General features: G+C 36.7%; 1 protein-coding gene across 13 annotated transcripts in view; it reads left to right on the top strand.

Annotated features, from left to right (window-relative positions):
* Nucleotides 1-20,150, top strand: part of HDAC4 (histone deacetylase 4) — a 304,732-nt gene that overhangs the window by 180,901 nt on the left and 103,681 nt on the right. For 5 of the 13 annotated variants that reach the window (XM_074114820.1, XM_074114826.1, XM_074114819.1 and 2 more), the window contains one exon: nucleotides 10,111-10,173. The exons of 5 other annotated variants lie outside the window; for them this stretch is intronic. In XM_074114820.1, the coding sequence (XP_073970921.1) occupies nucleotides 10,149-10,173 (25 nt within the window). In that variant the 5' untranslated portion in view covers nucleotides 10,111-10,148. Of the gene's footprint in view, nucleotides 1-10,110; nucleotides 10,174-17,468; nucleotides 18,320-20,150 lie in introns of those variants that run through there. 3 more of the 13 variants (XM_074114821.1, XM_074114827.1, XM_074114831.1) reach the window with 1 other exon arrangement.

The raw sequence follows: 20,150 nt of genomic DNA on the forward strand, positions 1-20,150 counted from the left end.
GACTCTTGGTAAATATCAGGGGATCAGGAAACTGGCAGATTGTGGGATGACAACTCCCTCTATAGCATTAACTTATCGCTTTCCTCCCCCCTCCAAGGTAAGGGTGTATTGCTCTTCAATGCCCTCGTATATTTTACGAAGGCTAGAGAAAGCATTAACCAGGAGAGGCTACTTAGTGCTTGAGATTACTCCCTACTTTCGGGCAGGCTAGTTTTAGATACAGTTATCCCCTCTGTTCATCCATCTTTCGGCATAGATGTACCACGCCTGTGGGCAGTGCTGGGCTGTGCTGGGTGCAACAAAGATTGAGTGGCATGAGATTGAGGATATCTCATAACCATCTATAGGATATCTCATACCGTCTCTGATAGTAAAGTAAAGTAGTAGTAAAGTATCGCCTATTTTTTCAGGCGGGGCTTAACGTCCAATTACCAATTAGGTGTCGTGGACGGAGGCGACTAGCAAACATACTTTACTGTAAATTTCTTTTATTAACCATTAAATAAAATCCAAGGCCTAAGATCGGGAATCGAACCCAGTACCACAATACATATTAGCTTCACAGGTCTCGCCTCTAACCGCTCGGCTACCGTGGCGCCAGTGGTAGCGCTCTGATAGCTTGCACCAGTGGGGTGCAACCACGAAGAACTAGTGATTGGATTATGCTCCTTTTTTTTTTGCAAGGGGGTAACCTACGCACAGATGCTGGGTTCGAATCTAGGTGCTTAGATTACAGATGAACTCCATGTTCTGTCGCGAGAGAAATCTGTCCGGAGACGAGCGGAGCTCTGGGTAAAGCTCCTGGCACTATTTACCCTCAGATATTGAAGGGCTTCTAATTAAATTTATATAGTATATGTATTCTGTGACAAGAAAAAATTAGTTCATTTCCTTTAAAAACCTCCAAAAAATAGAACTTTCGACAAGTTTAGTAATATAAATAAAAAGCCTGATCTTATACCTAGTGTTTACAACGTTCGGACAGGTAATGCCACTAGCCTGGAATCCAATCGACCTCCTTTAGTAGGCTAAGGTGTACGTATATGCAACCTCAATCCAAACACCAGCGCGCATTCTTTTATGTCTGGTTCACAGCATTTCTGTTTTTTTTACTCATTGATATACTTCTCTCTTTCTTTCATGCTATCTCCATTTATTTATTTTTAATTTTTTTAAATAATACACTTAATTCTTAATTAAGATTAAGATCATTTCTTTTGTAATTTATCTCACATTATCCAGAATATTTTGTAAGATGCGATTAGAAAGATTCATATCTTTGTTTTTCCTTTCCTTTCAAGAAATGACTGTTAAGAAAAATGCTTTTCCTAAGCATTAGAGTTAGGGTTTAAGTATTTAAATAAGATTTTTAAGCAGTTTCAAGTACAGAGAATTGAGATCATGAACAGGGGTTTCTCTCCTTCACTTGATACCACTAAGTTAGGTGTTACTGTACCTAGAAGCCATACCATTTCCACTGAACTTACTGTGGCTAATTAGTCGTCTTGTGACAATTATGAGCCAAAACTAAATAGTTGTCAATAGCATAACTATTCGTTAATCTGGGCGTCACGTTAGCCGAGCGGTTTTAGGCAAGTCCCGCAAAGCAAAGATGTATAGCTGGTTTAGTGGGTTCGATTCCTGGGGTCTAGTCCTTGGATTTTATTTAATGCGGTTAATATGAGAAATTTGTAGTAAAGTATGTTTGCTATAGTAGTCGCCTCCATATTGGTTCCGATGATGTTTGGGAAAAACAGTGCATACCCGATGGTAAACTGACTGATATCATGTCAACATTTAGCAATAATCTTATTAGTAAGGATGTTGAGTCTCTGTTAAACGCCATATTTAACACTTTCCTTAGGAATATTAGCAGCTTTGGATTGGGTGAACATTACGAGGGTCGTTTGAAAAGTCCGTGCAAAGTCTGAGAGATAGCACTACTGGCGAGTATCGAGGTTATGTTTAGTTAGTAGCATCTCTTGGAAGAACACACACCAAGTTTCAGCCAGATCGGTCTATTTCTTTGTGTTTGGCATTCGTTTGAATCGAGGAAGTCGAGTGATTTTCAAATCGTGTGAAGTGTTGCAAGGACGGTTTGCAGCTGTTCCAGAAGAATCCGCAGGACTTTAAGCATCGTTTCGTCACTGTGGATGAAACATGGATACATCACTACACTCCTGAGACCAAAGAACAATCTAAACAATGGGTTACCAAGGGGGAATCTGCGCCAAAAAAAGGCGAAGACCGTTCCTTCGGCCGGAAGGATTATGGCGACTGTCTTTTGGGATTCGCAAGGAATATTCCTCATCGACTATCTGGTAAAGGGTAAAACTAATACAGGTGCATATTATTCATCGTTATTGGACCGTTTGAAAACCTAGCTGCAAGAAAAACGCCCACGATTGGCCCACAAAAGAGTCCTTCTTTTTCCATCACGACAACGCACCAGCTCACACCTCAGCTGTTGTGGTCGCAAAATTAATGGAAATAGGGTTCCAACTCGTTTCACATCCCCCCTATTCTCCAGACTTGGCTCCCTCGGACTACTATTTGTTCCCCAATATGAAGAAATGGCTGGCGGGAAAAATATTTTATTCAAACGAGGAGGTGATTGCAGAAACGAATGGCTATTTTTCAGACTTGGACAAATCCTATTATTCGGAAGGGATCAACAAACTAGAGCAGCGTTGGACGAAGTGTATAAGCCTAAAAAGAGACTATGTTGAAAAATAAAAAAGGTTTACCCCAAAAAATTAAGTAGTTTTTATTTTGCACGGACTTTTCAAACGACCCTCGTACGTTCACTTTAAATGTCACATTGATATGATCAGAATTGCCAGTCAATTTAAGATTAATGTCTGAGAAGAAGCCTCAACTCTATATCCTCGGTAGGGTTTATTTAATACTTATTCCTCCTGCCCGTTATGAGGGAACCATAAAGATGACCTAATTCATTTCCTAATTATCTGGCCGATGTAAGATGTCTTAAGATCCAAGTATCTACATCTGCACAACATTAACTTTTCTTCCAGTAATCAACCTGAAATTGTGTTGGAGAATCTCTTATGTTTCCACTCGGTAGACAAAGTAAAATATATTTACTTTTTTTATAATTAATTCCATAAAATTTAGAAATTTCTGTTCATCAATTTAATAGCTTTTTATTCTATTTGCAAAAGTGAATTTACTTTTGTCCTTGTTCTCTTTCTTTTTTCATGTATTTTATCTTTTATATTTTATCCGAGTAAAGGCACGGGGCAACCCCTTGCTACAATTGTACATTATAAGCAAGTTACAATAAATAATAATAATAATAATAATAAAATACGTAAAGCCCACCTGATAAAATAAAAATAGGCATTATTTTACTTACTTTGACTATTTGTTTGATATTTCTGGTAGCTTCATTGTAAATGTCATTTGCGTTGCTAAGCTGATGGTATACCCTAAAAATGACGTCATACTTGATAAAAAGTGGTTACTCCTCTTATCTCGTCTGGGAAAAACATTTTGATTCCATTATTGTTATGTAAATATATATATTTAAACATGACAACAATATAGAATAATGTTTTCGGTATAATTACAAATACAAGGCACAATCACATCGTTTTTTCAACAAAACGCTTTCTATTCAGCAAAACCCTTGACGTCTTAATAAATAAAAATTTTATTTTAATCCTGACGAAATGGCCAAAAATATCAACACTTCTGTTGTTTGCTAAAATAGAATGTTATTTATTGATTAAATGAATTGTTCTTATCTTAAACTGGCTATATAACATGTTTATTGAAGAATTGATATTTACTTTTAAGAGTTTAGGAATTTTTATTTATTATTATTATTTCGCAATTAAATGTTTTCAAGTTTATTATATAAACATTCGGAAAATAAATCTTATGGAAACACACTGAATGACATTGGTTTATTTGTAGCTGAACAATCAGATGTTGCAGAACATACGAGGGTCGTTTGAAAAGTCCGTGCAAAGTCTGAGAGATAGCACTACTGGCGAGTATCGAGGTTATGTTTAGTTAGTAGCATCTCTTGGAAGAACACACACCAAGTTTCAGCCAGATCGGTCTATTTCTTTGTGTTTGGCATTCGTTTGAATCGAGGAAGTCGAGTGATTTTCAAAAAATGGACGAAAAAGAATTTCGTGTGTTGATTAAACACTACTTTATGAAAGGCAAAACGCCTCAGGAGACTAAAGAGAAGCTTGATAAACATTATGGTGACTCTGCACCTTCCATTAGAACAGTTTATAAGTGGTTTCAAAATATTCGGAGGGGCCATATGGGCACAAGTGATGCTGAACGTTCTGGACGCCCTGTTGTGGTTACTATTCCAGAAATCATTGATAAAATCCACGATACGGTGATGGATGACAGAAGAGTGAAGGTGCGTGAGATTGCTAGTGCTGTGGGCATCTCGAATGAACGGGTACATAATATTTTGCATCAACATTTGTACATGACAAAGCTATCCGCAAGATGGGTGCCGCGATTGCTCACGCTTGACCAAAAATGAAATCGTGTGAAGTGTTCCAGAAGAATCCGCAGGACTTTAAGCGTCGTTTCGTCACTGCGGATGAAACGTGGATACATCACTACACTCCTGAGACCAAAGAACAATCTAAACAATGGGCTACCAAGGGGGAATCTGCGCCAAAAAAAAGCGAAGACCGTTCCTTCGGCCGGAAAGATTATGGCGACTGTCTTTTGGGATTCGCAAGGAATAATCTTCATCGACTATCTGGAAAAGGGTAAAACTATTACAGGTGCATATTATTCATCGTTATTGGACCGTTTGAAAACCGAGCTGCAAGAAAAACGCCCACGATTGGCCCACAAAAAAGTCCTTTTCCATCACGACAACGCACCAGCTCACACCTCAGCAGTTGTGGTCGCAAAATTAATGAAAATAGGGTTCCAACTCGTTTCACATCCCCCCCTATTCTCCAGACTTGGCTCCCTCGGACTACTATTTGTTCCCCAATATGAAGAAATGGCTGGCGGGAAAAAGATTTTATTCAAACGTGGAGGTGATTGCAGAAACGAATGGCTATTTTTCAGACTTGGACAAATCCTATTATTCGGAAGGGATCAACAAACTAGAGCAGCGTTGGACGAAGTGTATAAGCCTAAAAGGAGACTATGTTGAAAAATAAAAAAGGTTTACCCCCAAAAATTAAGTAGTTTTTATTTTTGCACGGACTTTTCAAACGACCCTCGTATATCACTATAGTTTAAATTGAGAATATCTCTGCTATCAGTGGATTTTAGTAAATTATTCATTGAAAAAACCCTTTTTTTAAGTTTTCCTGCAGCGGCTACGTAGATCATAGTTCGGAGAAGGGCACCTACGTTTTCCACGCATACCACGTTGTACTTTCAACTTGGAAGAAGACCACTGAATAATAGCCTTTATTTTCAAAGAAGTTTTGTTGTCTATAAAGTTGGGAACTCTGTTATTGGATTGTAGAATGAAGAGACTGAAAATTTAAGAAATTTGTATCTTGAGGATCTACCATAAATTTGATTCACTTCAAATACAGTCGGAACCTCTCAATAACGGACACTGGCGGGGAAAAGCAAAGTGGCCGCTGTTTGGAGGTGGTGGTTAGAAGGAGTATAGGCAAGTTTTATAATGAAAAAATATGGGTTTTTTTCCAAACATCTTTTTACCATACAGCCAACTTCAAAGCTTATTCCTTCCTAGGATATTGATCTTAACTATGAAATTTCCTATCTACAAGTATATTTGTTAATCAAATCTTCAACAGGTTTCAGGGCATAGACATTATTAGAAAAGATGATGTCTTCGTATCTAAATGGCGCACTCAAATTATTGTACAGCGAGATGAACAGCTCATCTCTTTTTTTCTTATAAAGTGGGCATTCCATGACGACATGTTCAAAATCTTCTTCCTCCTTACACTTTTCGCACAACGGAGTAGCTCGTTTACCGATTCGATGTAGGTACGACCCGCAGACCGCATGGTTCGCTCTCAATCTGCTAATTATAGTAACCAATCTTTTGTTCATGCCTGTACCAAACATCTATTCAAAAATTGTTTATTATTAATAGATTTAAAAAGTACATAATTGCATAATTATTGCAGCTATATGATATGCATCAAGTTTTTCTTAATTATGCAAAAAAATTATCAAAAAACTACATATTGACTTAATTAATTTTTAAAACAATTTTTATAATAATCATCACATTTATTCATAACAATAATAATTTATGGTAAAATTATCATCATAGTATCATCTATTATTAGAAAAATGGAACAAACCTTTCGGCAAGTTGACGATGGCTCGAATTGGTTTTTGCAAAATCTTCCAACACATTTATTTTCTCTTCTAGAGTTAAACCACTTTCGTTTGAGAGATATATCGGAAAAAATAATATTGTTCGTCCAAAGTTATATTGAAAAATGATTAAATTGGTACAAGATGTATGGAGCTTATACAGGAAACTTTAGGAAAAACTAGAAAAAAAAAGAAAAACTTGAGAGGGGATAATTACTTTTGATCACCGCGTCAAACGAACTTTTAATAATAAGGTGGTCGTTGGTGGGAGGTGAAACATTTAATCCGTTCCCCCAAAATAAAAAAAAACCTAGATTCGAACCCAGAATCTACGCGTAGGTTACTCTTGCAAAAAAGGAGCATAATCCAATCACTATCTCTTCGTGGCTGCACCATTATTATCTTTTTCTGGTGCAGGCTAACAGAGACGATAGGAGGTCCTCTCAAACCCGCATTAACCAGGAGAGGCTACTTAGTGCTTGAGATTACTCCTTACATTCGAGCAGGCTAGTTTTCGATACAGTTATCCCCTGTCATCATCCATTTTTCATCATAGATGTACGACGCCTGTGGGCAGTGCTGGGCTGCTGGGTGCATCAATGATTGAGTGGCATGAGATTGAGGATACCTCATAACCATCTATAGGAGCTCATACCGTCTCTGTTAGCCTGTACCAGTGGGGGTGGGGCACAACCACGAAGAACTAATGATAGGACTATGCTCCTTTATTGCAAAGGTAACCTACGCATAGATCCTGGGTTCGAATCTAGGTGCTTAAATTACAGTTACAGATGAACTCCATGTTCTGTCGCGAGAGAAATCTGTCCAGAGACGAGCGGAGCTCTGGGTAAAGCTCCTGGCACTATTTACCCTCAGATATTGAAGGGCTTCTAATTAAATTTATATATTATATGTAATCCGTGACAAGAAAAAATTAGTTAATTTGCTTTAAAACACCCAAAAAATAGAATGTACTTTTACTTTACTTTCGGCAAGTTTAGTAATATAAAAAGCTAGGTTACCGCGTTACTTGAGAGGGGATAATTATTTTGATCACCGCGTCAAACGAACTTTTAATAATAAGGTGGTCGTTGGTGGGAGGTGAAACATATAATCCGTTCCCCAAAATCAATGTCCGCGCGGTCGCTATGTAGAGTGTCCGTTACACGGAGGTTCTTTTATATAGAAAGTGTATAGGGGTAAAAACGGGGAAATCCAAAAACTGTCCGTAAATGGAGGTGGTCGCTAGTGAGAGTGTCCGTCCTTTATAGGAGGTTCGACTGTATCTGGAAGTGGTTTTCTATTTTTTTTGGATGCCCTTAAGGTGAACATTGAAGGGTAAATTTTACTACTACTAGTTTTTTAACAAATAATTTAATTACGTAAAAGTGCTTTGAGAGTAAGTCGTGTGTGGATTTTTCAATAACACGAAGTCTATCCTAAAAATTGAAAATAGATAAATTAAAAAAAAAATGCCCTTATAGATTTTTAGAGGGGGTCATATTGCACAATTTCCAATAACAAATGGTCTGTCTAGACTGTTCTGTCAATGGCGATAATAGAGTAGAATAATAATAATAAACTAAGCATATTTTTCAACTGGGTCGCATATATGTCTCTCCACGGTGATATAATATAAACTTGCACAAGGTCAAAACTAGTATATATATTGTTATCGTAACTTTTTTAAAGAAAACTTTTTTATCAAAAGAAAATTTGTGAAAAGCAAAAAAAAAAACTTAGGCAAGAAAATGAAACATTGTTTCTCATTTTCCTGAGATCGTATGTGATCTCTATTTCCACTGTTAAGGAAGTTCCATTGTGTTATTGCATTGTCCAATTTTGTGTTTGATATCCTTTTTGTTTTTTGTAGTCAGGACAGAAACGTCTGTACTGATGATGTAAATGATACAGGATTGTTTACATTTTTCCTTTTCGTCACTTCTGTTTCCTGAGTAATTGTGTTGTTTGTGGAACTTGAAATAACAGAACTTAAAGAGGAAGGTAACTCCATTCTATTCTTCGCTATTTCCACCTGACGCCATTACTCAAATTTCCCATTCAAAACCATTTTTTTCTTCATATTTCTATTCGGCAGACTATTGTCTTTGGCAGTAACAGATCATTTAAGATTTTATTGTAATGTGGAGGGTCAACTATTCGTAAATATGATGTTTGTAAGAGTATGTAAATGAGATGAACTATGGCAAAGTCAACGCTCCGTCTAATTACTTATTAAACTTCTGATGTGATTTGTCTTCACGACTTCTTGGGTTAAGCTTGAGAAGGCACGAATTTTCCTTCTCCAAGATGCTCCCCCTGCTATAAGATAAGATTCTAGTAGGATGGCCCAAGGCCTACGCCACTGCGACCCATATTGATCTATTGTGGCTCCCACTACTCCAGACCTGTCCGTTTAATCAGACTCTTAATTCTGGAGAGCGGCTTCTGGTTATAGCTTGCAGGCCTTGGTTTTCCCTCTCCGATGAGTAACATCCTCACACTGACTATAACACGTGCAGAGTGCCGTTTCCTCCTCTTCCTGACAGAACCTACAATGAGATGCATGTGTTTTCCTGAGCCTGCAGTGGCCGGTTAATAGGCCTACAATTATCCTTTTAACCCCACTGCCCTGATGGATTAAGTCTGCAATCAGCTTTGGCGAATAGCCTGTGATGAACTCCTTCGCCTGTCTCTGCCCCGTGGTGGCCAACCACCACTCTTGAGACCTTCTCTGCACCCATAATTTAATGGCCGCAGTCTTAAGGCACTTTGAGGCCCACAAAATAGGGCTCCAGGCCAACGAAGTGTCCCGTAGAGCCTTCCCTGGCCAATAAAACTGCTTAGTTTCCCTTGACCGGGTATTCAGACTAGTAAGACCTTCTTTTGGTCATTAATTTCCTTCAGGGCACCCAGACAGTCCCCTACTAGTCTTGAATTGACCTGGTAGGAACCGATAGCAACCCTCAGCTAAACAAAGACGCCCTTCTTTGCGAGTTAAGCTTTCTGTCAAACCTATGAAGGATTCCAATCGATGTTTGTGTTCGCACAGACTGCCGTGGCCGTCAAGAGGCTTTCCGATCGTCCGAAAGGCTTAATGCCGTTAATAATGGAACCTTCTTTATTAATGTATTGGGCATTTACACATTAATGGTACAAGCTTTGTTGGCTCAATTATTTTCAACCAATTTTGTTATGCCGTAAATAAGTTCTTAGGTAAGCTGGGAACCTTTCCCGATGAGAAATGCTGCCCTCCACATTATGTTTTTTGAATCCTGAATGCCTGGGCACTCAAGACAATATTTATCACAATACCTCATCATAATTGTCCTCATACTATGCCATGAATTAAATTCTTTGGACATAATAACAGATTTCTCTGACAGATTATTCTTCACTTAAAATCTCGGCAGCAAAATAGTATTGCTACAAGCACTGTCTTTAAATAAGTTTAAAGTAAAGACTTAAAGACGCTACCATAGCTGTGCGGTTATAGACTAAACTCGCAAAGCTAATATGTATTGTTGGTTTGTGGGTTCGATTCCCCTGGTCTAGGCCTTGGATTTTATTTAATGGTTAATATGAGAAATCTATAGTAAAGTATGTTTGTTAGTCGCCTCCGTCCACGATACCTAATTTGATAGTTAACTTTTTTAGGTTTGAGCATTTTATTATTTTTATCTATAAATTAAAGGATTTATTTTAACAAACCAAACCCTAGGACGAACTTCTGAAGATAGATTAATTTAACAAAATAATAACTTTATTTTAATTTCTCTGTTGCAGGTAATGGGTGACTCCAAGCTGGTACAATTACTTTGACAATGGCTAAATCCCAGACTACATCAGGTACAGTCCCATATCAAATTTAATCAATTTTCCAATTTTCTTCTTTTTCTCATTAATTTCTTCTTTTTTTTTCTTAGTAGTTCGTGACATTTTCTTATTGAGCTTTATTTTAAATTCTTTCCTCTTAGAGGCACTAAAATAGAATCATCTATTACGCATTTAGATTTAGGCGAAGTATATATACGAGGTGTGTTCAAAAAGTAACGGGAATTTTTAAATTTCGCGGGTTTGGAGAGTCTGATTGTAAAATTTTTTTTTTTGTTATGTTGGTACACATGCCCCTGAAGTACGATAAAATTTTCAGTAATATTCATTGTTTACTTCTTAAGTGGCAGCCGTTAAGGTTAGACGTGTTTTTCGAGCTTGGCGATTTTTGTTTGTTAAAAAAAATGGATCAAAGAATTTGTATTAAATTTTGCGTAAAAAATGAAATAAAGTGTGTGAAATGTTAATAAAGGCATATGGTGAGTCTGCTATGAGTAAAACAAGGATTTACGAGTGGTATAAGCGTTTCCAAGATGGCCGCGAAAACGTTGAAGATGACGAACGACCTGGACGTCCAAGCACATCAACAACCGATGAAAACGTGAAAAAAGTGAAAGAAATGGTTATGAACGATCGCCGAATCACAATCAGAGAAGTCGCTGATGATGTTGCCATATCAATTGGCTCATGCCATGAAATTTTTTCGGATGTTTTGGGTATGAAACGTGTGATAGCAAAATTTGTTCCAAAATTGTTGAATTTCGAACAAAAACAGCGGAGAATGGAAGTTGCTCAAGAGTCACTCAATGAAGTCGACAACGATGCGGATCTACTGAAACGTGTTATAACAGGTGACGAAACATGGGTTTACGGATATGATGTCGAAACTAAGGCTCAATCGTCCCAGTGGAGGCATTCTGGATCGCCAAGACCGAAAAAGGCTCGACAAGTGCGGTCGAATGTGAAGGTTATGCTCACTGTGTTCTTCGATTTTAATGGCATAGTGCATCATGAATTCTTGCCACAAGGTCAAACAATCAATAAGGAGTACTACCTACAAGTTCAACGCCGTTTGCGTGAAGCAATCCGAAAAAAACGCCCGGATTTGTGGCAAAACAATTCATGGATTTTGCACCACGATAATGCACCTGCTCACACTTCATTGCTTGTTCGTGAATTTTTGGCCAAAAACAAAACTTTAACGATGCCCCAGCCTCCATATTCGCCAGACATGGCTCCATGTGACTTTTTTCTATTTCCAAACATAAAGAGAACATTAAAAGGCTGTCGTTTTACAAGCATAGATGACATTAAAAGCGAATCGCTGAAAGAGCTGAAAGCTATCACAAAGATGGAGTTTCAGAAGTGTTTCGAGGATTGGAAAAAGCGCTGGCACAAGTGTATTGTATGCGAAGGGGACTACTTTGAAGGCGACAATATTAATGTAGATGAATAAATAAATATTTTTTTCAAAAAACGAAAATTCCCGTTACTTTTTGAACACACCTCGTATATATATATTTTTTTTTTATTTAAACATCTCTGTAATGGAGTTCTTGTTATACTAATTTAAGATATAATCACCTATATTATGACGCATAGCTGTTCTCTTAGTGTTGTCTACAATAGGCTAATCTAGTACTCTAGCCCACCCTGCATGTCACTTCCTGCCAATTAAGGTTAATAATGATATATATAAGGCACCAGCATGGAAAATTTCTTGTGGTATTACTATTATATGCGCTTAGTTTTTTTCTATCCTCATTTTTTTCTACAATATTAATAATATCTATTTATATTCCGACTTCTATTTATTTATTTTAAAAATTACTCATACATTTCCTTCAAAATACAAAATATCGAGAAGTAACATTGCCTATTTCTTACTAATTTATTATTATTCTTCAACTCGTGGTTTCCTTCAGCCATCGAGAGTAAATGGTTTCTTCTAAATGACACGATCCTCTGCCTGTTCCTCCGTCAGACCATATCTTGGCCATCATCTCCTCCACCTGGTCCCTCCACCCACTTTTGGGTCTTCCTCTCTTCGGCCATAGATAAATGTACACACGCTGGCAACATCAAGTGCTAAATGTACGATATGTAGTCTATGGGTATCCATCGGGGATATGACCCAACTAGTCTTAACCATTTGTTTTGATCTCTTTGTAACTTCCCGTAGTTGGTGCAACAAGTATGGGACCACACAGGGGCTGCATATAGGAGTACTAGACGGATATAAAGATAGTAAATTAGTTTTTTATTAAGAAAATCTATGCTAGAGTTGCGGTTTAACAGAGGGAACAGACTACACATAATTCCTACCGCTTTATCGCACACTGAGTTTATGTGTTTGGTGAAAGTTAATTTGGAGTCTAACACCAACCCGAGGTATTTACGAGAGTCGTTTGAAAAGTCCGCGCAAAAATAAAAACTACTTAATTTTTTGGGGTAAACCTTTTTTATTTTTCAACATAGTCTCCTTTTAGGCTTATACACTTCGTCCAACGCTGCTCTAGTTTGTTGATCCCTTCCGAATAATAGGATTTGTCCAAGTCTGAAAAATAGCCATTCGTTTCTACAATCACCTCCTCGTTTGAATAAAATCTTTTTCCCGCCAGCCATTTCTTCATATTGGGGAACAAATAGTAGTCCGAGGGAGCCAAGTCTGGAGAATAGGGGGGATGTAAAACGAGTTGGAACCCTATTTCCATTAATTTTGCGACCACAACTGCTGAGGTGTGAGCTGGTGCGTTGTCGTGATGGAAAAGGACTTTTTTATGGGCCAATCGTGGGCGTTTTTCTTGCAGCTCGGTTTTCAAACGGTCCAATAACGATGAATAATATGCAACTGTAATAGTTTTACCCTTTTCCAGATAGTCGATGAGGATTATTCCTTGCGAATCCCAAAAGACAGTCGCCATAATCTTTCCGGCCGAAGGAACGGTCTTCGCCTTTTTTGGCGCAGATTCCCCCTTGGTAACCCATTGTTTAGATTGTTCTTTGGTCTCAGGAGTGTAGTGATGTATCCATGTTTCATCCACAGTGACGAAACGACGCTTAAAGTCCTGCGGATTCTTCTGGAACAGCTGCAAACCGTCCTTGCAACACTTCACACGATTTCGTTTTTGGTCAAGCGTAAGCAATCGCGGCACCCATCTTGCGGATAGCTTTGTCATGTCCAAATGTTGATGCAAAATATTATGTACCCGTTCATTCGAGATGCCCACAGCACTAGCAATCTCACGCACCTTCACTCTTCTGTCATCCATCACCATATCATGGATTTTATCAATGATTTCTGGAGTAGTAACCTCAACAGGGCGTCCAGAACGTTCAGCGTCACTTGTGCCCATATGGCCACTCCGAAAATTTTGAAACCACGTATAAACTGTTCTAATCGAAGATGCAGAGTCACCATAATGTTTATCAAGCTTCTCTTTAGTCTCCTGAGGCGTTTTGCCTTTTATAAAGTAGTGTTTAATCAACACACGAAATTCTTTTTCGTCCATTTTTTGAAAATCACTCAACTTCCTCGATTCAAACAAATGCCAAACACAAAGAAATAGACCGATCTGGCTGAAACTTGGTGTGTGTTCTTCCAAGAGATGCTACTAACTAAACATAACCTCGATACGCGCCAGTAGTGCTATCTCTCTGACTTTGCACGGACTTTTCAAACGACCCTCGTATATTATTAAATTGGTTTAGATATTTAATCAATTTTGGGAATTACACTCCAGCTAAATTGACTGATGAAATTCGTAAATACAATTGCATTCAATGGTTAAAAAAAGAAACTAGCGCCTCCTTGAACAGCTCACGTACTGAGAGTCCAAACACAACACAAAAATATATATTGGAATCTATCTCAATCTAGAATATAATCTAGATTTAGAATATTTTAAAATAGATTTAATAAAGAAGGCAGTGTCATCAGCAAAAAGGGAGCAACTGGGTTGTAAGTTTCAGCTTGGTGATGTCATTATTAAATATATTGAAAAGTGTAGGCCCCCCAGGACTGAGCCTTGGGGGGGGACACCAGCTTTAATTAACCTCACACCTGAAACTGTGCTACCGAGTACGACGCTGAATTTTCTGTTAGCTTTTAACAAAGTAAATTAAATATCTCGGGAAAAAAATTGAATGAATAATATTTTTAAATAATATAAAATTCTGCGCAGGAGTGAAATATTAGCAAACCCCCCCCCCCCTAGAGATATTGATCGTTTAGTAAATAATGTTATTTCAGTAACAACTTTGTTTACGTTATATTTTATTTTTAGTTAGTATTAAATTTGGTGATATTGTTTCGTGGGGCACACATTTCTCACGTCATTTAGTAATTAACCGTTCTTTGTTTATAAATTAAATGGAATTATTTAAAGATTTTATTTAAATATTAAATTTATTTTAAAATATTCTAAATCTAGATTAGATTCTAGATTGAGATAGATTCCAATATATATTTTTGTGTTGTGTTTGGACTCTCAGTACGTGAGCTGTTCAAGGAGGCGCTAGTTTCTTTTTTTAACCATTGAATGCAATTGTATTTACGAATTTCATCAGTCAATTTAGCTGGAGTGTAATTCCCAAAATTGATTAAATATCTAATCCAATTTAATAATATACGAGGGTCGTTTGAAAAGTCCGTGCAAAGTCAGAGAGATAGCACTACTGGCGCGTATCGAGGTTATGTTTAGTTAGTAGCATCTCTTGGAAGAACACACACCAAGTTTCAGCCAGATCGGTCTATTTCTTTGTGTTTGGCATTCGTTTGAATCGAGGAAGTCGAGTGATTTTCAAAAAATGGACGAAAAAGAATTTCGTGTGTTGATTAAACACTACTTTATGAAAGGCAAAACGCCTCAGGAGACTAAAGAGAAGCTTGATAAACATTATGGTGACTCTGCACCTTCGATTAGAACAGTTTATAAGTGGTTTCAAAATTTTCGGAGTGGCCATAGGGGCACAAGTGACGCTGAACGTTCTGGACGCCCTGTTGAGGTTACTACTCCAGAAATCATTGATAAAATCCATGATATAGTGAAGGATGACAAAAGAGTGAAGGTGCGTGAGATTGCTAGTGCTGTGGGCATCTCGAATGAACAAAGCTATCCGCAAGATTGGTGCCGCGATTGCTCACGCTTGACCAAAAACGAAATCGTGTGAAGTGTTGCAAGGACGGTTTGCAGCTGTTCCAGAACAGCAGGACTTTAAGCGTCGTTTCGTCACTGTGGATGAAACATGGATACATCTCTACACTCCTGAGACCAAAGAACAATCTAAACAATGGGTTACCAAGGGGGAATCTGCGCCAAAAAAGGCGAAGACCGTTCCTTCGGCCGGAAAGATTATGGCGACTGTCTTTTGGGATTCGCAAGGAATAATCCTCATCGACTATCTGGAAAAGGGTAAAACTATTACAGGTGCATATTATTCATCGTTATTGGACCGTTTGAAAACCGAGCTGCAAGAAAAACGCCCACGATTGGCCCACAAAAAAAGTCTTTTTCCATCACGACAACGCACCAGCTCACACCTCAGCAGTTGTGGTCGCAAAATTAATGGAAATAGGGTTCCAACTCGTTTCACATCCCCCCTATTCTCCAGACTTGGCTCCCTCGGACTACTATTTGTTCCCCAATATGAAGAAATGGCTGGCGGGAAAAAGATTTTATTCAAACGAGGAGGTGATTGCAGAAACGAATGGCTATTTTTCAGACTTGGACAAATCCTATTATTCGGAAGGGATCAACAAACTAGAGCAGCGTTGGACGAAGTGTATAAGCCTAAAAGGAGACTATGTTGAAAAATAAAAAAGGTTTACCCCAAAAAATTAAGTAGTTTTTATTTTTGCACGGACTTTTCAAACGACCCTCGTACATTTGACTTCCATTTATTTTTAGTGCTTATGTTTTTTACCTTTTTTTTGTATTTTTTACTTGTCTGGCTACTATTTTTTTTAAAAATGATACTTTTATTTGATAATTTATTATTTAAAAATGGATTAATAGCCAATAAGTAGGATAGTGTGACTGAATAACAAGGAAAACCATCAAATTTATTCCAGTTTAAAAATGCTGAGTTTGATAAAAGAATCATTACAGTTTTCTGTTAACCTAAGCAGAAATAAAATAGATAAGTTTTATGCTAATACAATAAATTTTTACTTTTTTTCATGCTGTTACTAGATAAAAGGAAAATATTGCCTCTTCAAAATTTTCTAATTTTGGTTTTCCTAAGAAATATCCGTTTCTCAGGTTTTCTGAGTCCGTAGAAGTGGGTAAAAAAAAAAAAATGTGTTCATGGGATCAGCCTTTAAAATTCAGCGTTGAAAATCCACAAGTTTTTGTGAATGGATTTTTCTCGTTATTTCACTGATTTTTCCCTAAAATGATTGTTCACTTTTTTTAAAAAATCATTTTCCAAGAAAATTTGATTAAGGACATTTCTATGAGGAGGGGTATGATTGGTTCTTGTAACTTAGAATATAATTTTCTTTACTTTAAAACCCTGCTGATTTTTTTGGACATCAGATTTATTTATTCCAAAAATTTAAATTTAATGTTCTTTCAAATATAAGAAATATTTGGCACCTTATAGCTTAACGTTAATATCCTTTCTTCTTATTTTTTTTTAAAGTTGCATTTTTTTGGTTTTCTAATCTTTGTGAGCAACAAAACTTGCGGTCAAGTTTTGCTCTCCTAATTGCTAACTATACTCACTTATGTCCGATACTTCTTTTTCTACTGCCTTTGGCGCTACAGTTTTTGCAGGGCCTTGGTCTTCTTTTGCAGACAGTTCCAACCATCTCTGTCCGTGGCTTTCTTTCTTCACTGACGGACGGCTCATTCACTTCCACATCCTAGAGCCAACCGTTATTAGTCAAGCATATTTACAGTTACCCCAATAAATACTTATATTCAAACTTCTTATGCCACCATAAATGAATTTGGGTTTGGGGTAGTGGACTCTTTGTCATTCCTCTCTGTTCGCCTAATCTTACATCTAAGAGTGTTAAGAGCCTAAAAGGAGCGCAGGTATTGCTGCGTTGATTATAAAGTGTGGGTTTGTCAGTAAGAGAGATTGTCCGTCCGAAAAACTTTAATAGTGAACTAGCTGGGGATATTAGGCCCCGCCTGAATCATCTTCGTTTAAGAACAGAATCGCTTTATCTAGTTTGCCTGAATCATTTTCTAAGGATCTCAGCCAATGAATTAGGGAATCATATTGTTCCACCACTGGATTTTAAGAGCAAAGGCCATTCAGTTCATTAATGCAAAAAAATGGTGCACAACCCTTGAGGTAACCATGTTTGGAGCCTTATTGTTTCCGGTTTTCAATCTAGCAATTAACCACTTCCTCTTTTCCGTAGAAATATGTTTAATGAATGTAAGTTTAGTGTTCTATGCCTAGAGATACTTAACTTCCTTTTCTCAAAGGAAATAGTTTTTGACTTTATTGGGATAAAGTATTTAAAATTCTCATCATCAATTTCTGGCATTGCCTTTATGATTTGCGCTGAATTATTGATTAAAATAAAAATTAAAGCAATTAGAGATTTTTAAATGCATTATATATATATACATAATTTTTGATCAAATGAGTCCAGTACTATGTATGATTCTATTAATAGAACTTTATACAGTGTATGATGTAGGCAAGGCCAGACTCCCACCCTTACCGCGGTCGGACGGCCACTATTGGGTTTTAGTTGGCATAGAGTGGGGATTAAAGGCAAAAAGAAGTGGAGTGGTAAACTCAGCTAGGCACATTTGGTTAGAGATCACTTAGCCGCGACGTACAGTTCGTACATGTCACTTGGTTCTAGTTTAGTATATATGTATAAAATAAACTATAGTTAATAGTTAAATCGCACACATATATATTTAGTCGGAAGTTTTCTTAATATTGACACCAGCTTTTTTAAAATTTTATTTTAAATTATTGTTATTAAATGCAAAATTAGATGTACTAATTCTAATTCGTTTTCTTTCGCTTTATTAATTATATTTTTACCACTTTTCAAATTTGTCGAAATAATATCCAGTGACTGTTTTTTGTCGCAAAATTTTGTGTACATGTGACTTTATATATATCTGTTTTGGTTCTTCACTTGTATCTAATAACACACTCATGGGATTAGCTACACTAATGGGTAAGTGATCTTTGTCCTATTATCTTTGCAGTCTTCTCTTTGAACTATCTTGTTATCCTAGTTATAGTTTTCTGATGAAATAGAAGCAATTAGCTTTAAATCTCATTCACCTATTAACCCTTACTCGAAGTTGTTTTTAAACTTTTCCTTCGTCGAAAATTTATTTTACTTTTTTTGGTGGAATTTACCACCAAGGTCCTTAAGGTAAACCTTCCTTCTCCAAGAAGCAGCTTCTTTTCATCGCTTTACCTTTCATACTTCGCCTGAACAGTATTAAAAACTTTTACTAGTGTCCCAAGTTGAAGGCTCGGATGTCCAAATAACTCTTTGACCTTTTTGAGACTTCTAGACTTGGTGAAGTCTTTAACCGAAGAACATACTTCTAGTCAAAAACTATCCAGAAATGCTCCTTTCGTAGTCAAAGAAAACAAATTACTATCAAAATTCCCTTCGCCTAGAACTGCTCCCAAACTGTTCCTCTTATTTTTCTTCTAATCCTTTAATCTCACTTCACTACTGCAATCCCTGACTGAATCCAACTCATTGCCAATAGTCCGTAAGACTTCTTTTAGGGATTTAAGACTCAATATATGGTACAGAGATTGCTGTATTCACAATTTACTCAATCCCAGTCTCTAAATCAGTAAATTTCATTGAAATTCAAGAATAGAAATTACCTGCCCCCCCCCCCAAACTGAAGAGTTACACTCTTAATAGTTGGGTAAATAAAGAGTATCTTTATTGTAAGACAAACAACTGAAGATAACGCTTTATTATTTGTTAACAAAAAATAAATAAATAAATAAAATGAAAAATGTACACATTTCTAAATTTAGGTTCTTTTTTTTCTTAATAATGGCACAACTATTTAAAACTTATTTTTGATTAGGTTTTAATGTCTACAAGTTTCATATTTTTGCTTAATTACCCAACCAGTTTAAAATTGCTATCATAGTTATTATTGAAGTATGTAAATTGTTACAAATAATTCGCAGTTCACTGAACAAGTTTTTTATACACTGACTTCGCACAAGAAAGCCTCTCTTTTTATTTGAAAAAAATCTAGAGAATACTTCTGAAGTTTCTGTCCTTTCTTTATACACAAACGTCACACCAGAAAGCCTCTCTTTTTATTTGAATATTAGAGAATACTTCTGAAGTTTCTGTCTATTCTTTGTACACAAACTTCACACAAGAAAGCCTCTTTTTTTAATTGTAAAAGTCTAGAGAATACTTCTGAAGTTTATGTCTATTATTTATACACTAACTTCACACAAGAGAGCCTCTCTTTTTATTTGAAGTAGTCCAGAGAATACTTCTGAAGTTTCTGCCCTTTCTTTAAACACAAACTTCGCACAAGAAAGCCTCTCTTTTTATTTGAATACTTTAGAGAATACTTCTGAAGTTTCTGCTCTTTCTTTATACACTAACTTCACACAAGAAAGCCTCTCTTTTTATTTGAAGTAGTCCAGAGAATACTCCTGACTAGTTATTTTGGAGGGCTACCCCATTTTTTTGTAGCAGCACCCAAACTTTTGCCCTATGTGCCCTAAAAGCCAGCAAACTGAAATTTTGGATAAAATTAAAATTGATCAAATTAAATTCATTAAGAAAAAGAAAGTATAATTTAATTCACACTCCATATCCTGTATTTATTACTGTGAACGTATAAAAAATATTTCCTCCCACAAAGAAACATATTATTTTTAAACAGGCTATCTGTACTTCTTAGAATTTAAACACCATCTCTAAATTTAGCCACTTGGCGGACTAAATATAATTTAGGAGATAAATAAAATGAGGGGGGAAAAAATTTAAAAAGAAATTGCAC

Source organism: Rhodnius prolixus, unplaced genomic scaffold, assembly GCF_049639745.1.
Source record: "Rhodnius prolixus isolate KJV_2025 unplaced genomic scaffold, Rpr scaffold_7, whole genome shotgun sequence".
Taxonomy (NCBI): Eukaryota; Metazoa; Arthropoda; class Insecta; order Hemiptera; family Reduviidae; genus Rhodnius; species Rhodnius prolixus.